Source organism: Neltuma alba, unplaced genomic scaffold (assembly GCF_004799145.2).
Source record: "Neltuma alba isolate B1F8T4 unplaced genomic scaffold, ASM479914v2 tig00010083_pilon, whole genome shotgun sequence".
In the NCBI taxonomy this organism is placed as follows: Eukaryota; Viridiplantae; Streptophyta; class Magnoliopsida; order Fabales; family Fabaceae; genus Neltuma; species Neltuma alba.
The window spans coordinates 520,929-526,321 of NW_021635041.1; the positions used below are offsets into that span (position 1 = coordinate 520,929).

Genomic DNA, 5,393 nt, shown 5'->3' on the forward strand with positions numbered 1-5,393 from the left:
TCATGAAGAGGGCAATAGGTAAGGAGGTATGTACTAAAGATGAGAACACTATAGAGAGCTTGGCTTACAAAGGCAAGCAAAAGGAAGACAAGCCAGAGACCAACAGCCAAGGAGCCTCTAAGCCAGTAGGTAAGGAGGTATGTATTAAAGACCTTCCTTTTCCTAAAGCCTGTTTCTTTAGTAAGAAAAAGTTTGATGCTGAGTTGGCTACTGATACTTACATATTGTTTAACAAGCTGGAAATTAATGTGCCCACAATTTAGTTCTTAAGAGGGAACCCTAAATACTTTAAATTATTAAAGGAACTATGTAATGACAAGCAAAGGTTTAGACCCCTTGAGAGAATACAAGTGAGCGCTAATGTGTGATCCTTATTCAAGGCCGAACTACCTGCTAAGTGCCAAGATCCTGGATTTTACACAATCCCCTATACCATAGGAAAGGTTCATATCAAGGGAGCTTTACTAGATTAAGGAGCTGCTATAAATGTGATGCCTTGGTTAGTTTATTTAGCCTTAGAGAATAATGGGATTAAAGACACAAGTGTATTGCTCCAACTGGCAAATCTGTCTATTAGGTATCCTAATGGCATAATCGAGGACATTCTAGTTCAAGTCAAGGACCTAGTATTCCCTGTTGATTTCTATGTTTTAGATATGTCAAATGAACATGTAAATGAGAGTACTTTGGTTTTGGGAAGACCTTTCTTACAAACCTCTAAGACTATCTTAAGCATGAAACATAGCTGTATTACAATAGAAGTAGGAGACCATGTTGTAACCTTTAATATGAATGAAGCCAAGCATTATCCCTTTGACAATTATGCATTCATAGGTTTAAATGCCATTGATTTAGCTGTTGAGCAAGCTAGGGATGAGCATGAGCTACATATGCATGATAGTTGTGACATGAGTTCACCTAAATTGATTGATTCTTCTGCTGTATCATCACATGAATCTTATAAGCTTGACTCATCTTTGAGTACATATGATGAATATTTTAATTCCCTCTCTTCTGTCTATTCATTTTCTAGTTCTTATAGGGATGAGGTGCCATGCATTAATTCCCTAGAAATTGATAGCATGCTTTTTATTTCTTAAGACTTTTCTTTCCCATCAAGTTTTAATTCTATTTCTGCATTTACAACTGATGTTGGCCTTGGAAAAGGTTTATTAGCTAATGATGTAGGTATTCAAGATGTGTTCAGTACTGAGAGTGGAGCAAAATCTGAGGATATGAGCCTCTGTGACATTAGGTCGTGACCTGATTATTGTGAGGTCACGACTTCCGACCAATCCTCTCAAGAAGGTGGTCTCGGTGAAGTTAGGTCACGACCTGAGTTTTCTCAAGTCATGACTTCATACTAGAACTATAAAGAAGGTGGGCTCTATGAATTTAAGTCGCGACCTGAGGATTCTCAAGTCACGACTTCAACCCAAGCACTCCAAGAAGGTGGCCTTTGTGAAGTAAGGTTGCAACTTGGAGGAATTAAGTCATGACCTGAGTCCCCTGTTTCACCTCCAAAACTTCAAACTTTAATTGTTTCACTACCTTATGTCTTGAAAGACTTTGGTTAAAGGGCCAAGACTCTCTAACTCAATTGCTACTCATACACATTGTAAGATTACACCCCATACCTTGTGATTTTTAAATGATCTAATCTCTAATAATGATATAGGAATGGAGGCAAACCAACTTAAGATTGTTGCTGCTATAAACCAACTTGAGCTTAGTGCAACATCTGATAAGATTAAAGCAAGCATTGTGGATCCAAGTTAAGCTAGCGAGTGCATTTCACAAGGGTCTACAAAGGGGAGTCTCTCTAACTTTACTAATGTTTCTACTCTAATTCCCTTTGTTGTTCAACCCCTAACTTTAGAACTGAAAGATTTACCTCCCAACCTCAAATATGCTTATCTTGAGCCTGAGAATAAACTGCTTGTCATTGTTTCTAATTCTTTAACTGAATATAAAGAGACTAGTTTAATGGGAGTCCTTAGAAGAAGTAAGGAGGCTTTGGGTTGACAATTAGCTGATATTAAGGAAATAGACTCTACTGTGTGTACCCATAGGATTTTACTAACTGAAGATTCCAAGCCAATTAAACAAAGCCAAAGGAGGTTGAATCCTCTAATTTCTGATGTGGTTAGGAAAGAAGTAGACAAACTTCTGAGAGCTGGAATCATATACACTATTTCTGATAGCGAGTGGGTGTCACCGGTACAAGTCATGTTGAAGAAGAGTGGGATCACAGTGGTTAAAAATGAGAACAATGAACTCATCCCAACTAGGGTGCAAAACTCATAGAGAGTTTGTATTGATTATAGGAAGCTGAATGATGCCATTAGGAAAGACCATTTTCCCTTACCCTTTATTGATCAAATGCTTGAACAGTTAGCAGGGAAGAGTCACTACTATCTTTTAGATGGATACTCTGGATATTTCTAAATTCCCATAGACCCTAGAGACAAGACAAGACCACCTTCACTTGTCCCTTTGGAACCTATGCTTACAAAAGAATGCCTTTTGGTCTTTGCAATGCCCTTGGCACATTCCAATATTGTATACTGTCCATTTTCACTGAATTTATTGAAAAATACATGGATGTGTTCATGGATGATTTTACTGTGTATGGAAATTCTTTTGAAGATTGCTTGAAAAGTGTTGACCAAATCTTAGCACGATGTATTGAGAAGAAGCTGGTTTTGAATTATGAAAAATGCCATTTTATGGTTAACCAAGGCATCGTGCGAGGACATTTCATCTCTAAAAAAGGAATTGAGGTAGATAAAGCCAAGGTAAAGGTGATATCTTCTTTACCCTACCCTACCAACTTGAAAGAGTTGAGGTCCTTTTTGGGACATATGGGGTTTTATAGAAGGTTTATCAAGGATTTTAGTAAAATCGCTTTACCTCTCTCCAAACTACTGCTAAAAGATGTTGATTTTCAATTTGACCATACATGTGAGCTTGCTTTTGATAAATTGAGGAATAGGTTAGTTACTCCTCCTATTTTGACCTCTCCCAACTAGGATTTACCTTTCGAAATTTCTTATGATGCTTCGAACTTGAGTGTGGGGGTAATGTTTTGTCAAAGGGAGAATTCTATTTTGAAACTGATTGCTTATGCCTCTAAAACTCTAGATGCAACTCAGAAAAACTATACCACTATTGAGAAGGAATTGTTTGCAATTTTTTTTTCACTTGATAAGTTTAGACCATATCTAATAAATTCCAAAGTGGTTGTGTTTACAGATCACGCAGCAGTGAAATACCTCTTCCACAAACCTCAATCAAAGCCGAGGCTCTTGAGGTGGATGTTAGTGCTTCAAGAATTTGATATAGAAGTGAAAGACAAAGCTGGAAATGTCAACCATATGGCAGACTACTTGAGCAAGCTACCTTTAGAAACCAAGGGAGTACTCGATTCTAATATTATCTGTGATTCATTCCCTGACCAATCTCTATGTGCATTGTCTATTTCTCAACCATGGTTTGCTCACTTAGTTAACTATATTGCTACTGGTCTAATCCCTTTCTCACTTGACCACCTTTCAGGTTCAAAAGCTTTGGAGTGAAGCTTCGTATTATATTTGGGATCCACTGCACTTATGGAGGTTATGTTCTGACCAAGTGATTAGACGGTGCATTCCGAAAGTAGACGCTCGAGCCATTCTGAAGGCTTGCCATGATACCTTATGTGGGGGTACTTTAGTGCTAGAAAAATAGCAAGAAATGTTTTAGATACAGGATTTTACTGGCCTACCTTATTTAGAGACGCATTCACTTTTTATAAGGCATGTGATAAATGCCAACGGTTTGGGGAGGTTAGTAGAAGGAACAAAATGCCACAACAACCTATCTTATTCTGTGAGATCTTTGATGCTTAGGGGATAGACTTTATGGGCCTTTTTCCACCCTCTCATGGTTACACCTACAACCTCTAGGCCGTAGATTACCTCTCTAGGTGGACAGAAGCTATCCCCACACGTAAAAATGATGCACCTACGGTTTCCAAATTTCTGAAGTCTACCATCTTCAGTAGATTCAGAGTACCTAAAGCACTAATTAGTGATCAGGGAACCCACTTCTGCAACAAGTTACTTAATAACTTGTTGGCAAAATATGGGGTTTCCCATAGAGTATCCACCCCTTATCATCCTTAAACTAATGGCCTGGTTGAAGTATCAAATAGACAGATTAAATACATCTTGGAACGAATTATCAAGCCCTCTAACAGAGGCTGTAGTTTAAGACTAGACAATGCACTGTGGGCTTACCGCACCACCCACAAGACCCCAATTAGTGTGTCTCCGTATCGGATCATCTATACCAAGTCCTATCATATTCAAGTGGAGCTAGAGCATTGATCATACCAGATGGTTAAGAGTTGCAATGCCGATTTGGAGGAAGCTAGCGTGAACCAACTCCTTCAAATTCAAGAACTTGAAGAAACGCAGTTAGACGCCTGTAAGAGCTCAGACATTTACAAGCAGAAAATGAAGCTTGTCCATGATACCAACATCTTGAGAAAGAAGTTTAAGGAGGGTGACAAGGTGTTGAGGTATCAAGGTCGATTCAAATTCAAGAATGGTAAGTTCAAGACGAGCTGGGATAGACCCTACATTGTGACAAAAGTGCATAACTTCGGGATGATAGAGCTCAAGGAGGAGGCCATAAGCAAAATGTTTCAATGCAATGGTCATCTCCTTAAGCTCTATAAAGAGCCCGCACCGCCTTCTTAACGCCAGGTCATCCCTTTCCTTTACTTCTTACTGTTTATATTGATTTATTTGTGCTTGAATTCTCTTGCTATGACTGTTTGAGACTGTGAAAGGGATGTTCTTAGTAGAAGTAGTTTTAAATTCTGTTTGTTATGTTCATTTTATGTTTGTTTTCAATAATCTCCCTTGGCTTTGAGTTTGATGTGATTGTATTCGTGGCTCTATTTTGTCACCACCACACACTTCTTTGCATTCTTGAGTTTACCCACCTTTATGCTAAGCTCTTTTATTCTCTCTAGAAGGGTGATGTATTGTGCTTCAGTCTTGAACTGAACTTCACAACTTTCATCTTTGTTTTGTATTTGGGCTTTATGTTTTGTCGTGATTGTGTGCCGCAATATGGACATTGCTTTGAGTGTGTAGGGGAGGGAGTTTTTAAAAGTGGTTTTGTGTTTTGGTTGTTGGGTTGTTCCTTGTTATGGGTAGTTCTCACTAATTTACCAAAATTTTTCAAAATTTTTGAACTTTTGAAAGTTTTTCCCAATCTTCCATCACTTGTTTTTGGAGTTTTGTTTTGAGTTGTTGAAAATCTGGTGATGGATTGCTGAGTCGGGCTGTTATGGTAGGCATTTTGGTAAGTGATTTTGTTTAGGGACTTAGGTTTGAAGT

General features: G+C 38.4%; 1 protein-coding gene across 1 annotated transcript; it reads left to right on the top strand.

The window, feature by feature from the left end:
- Positions 1 to 4,379: 4,379 nt before the first annotated feature.
- Positions 4,380 to 4,745, top strand: LOC114754121 (uncharacterized). Its single transcript, XM_028942864.1, has one exon. The coding sequence runs from the start codon at positions 4,380 to 4,382 to the stop codon at positions 4,743 to 4,745; it is 366 nt and encodes a 121-aa protein (XP_028798697.1).
- Positions 4,746 to 5,393: the final 648 nt, after the last annotated feature.

What these genes read in the sequence shown, in the direction of transcription:
- LOC114754121 (XM_028942864.1), top strand. Translation starts at nt 4,380, where the DNA reads ATGGTTAAGAGTTGCAATGCCGATTTGGAGGAAGCTAGCGTGAACCAA.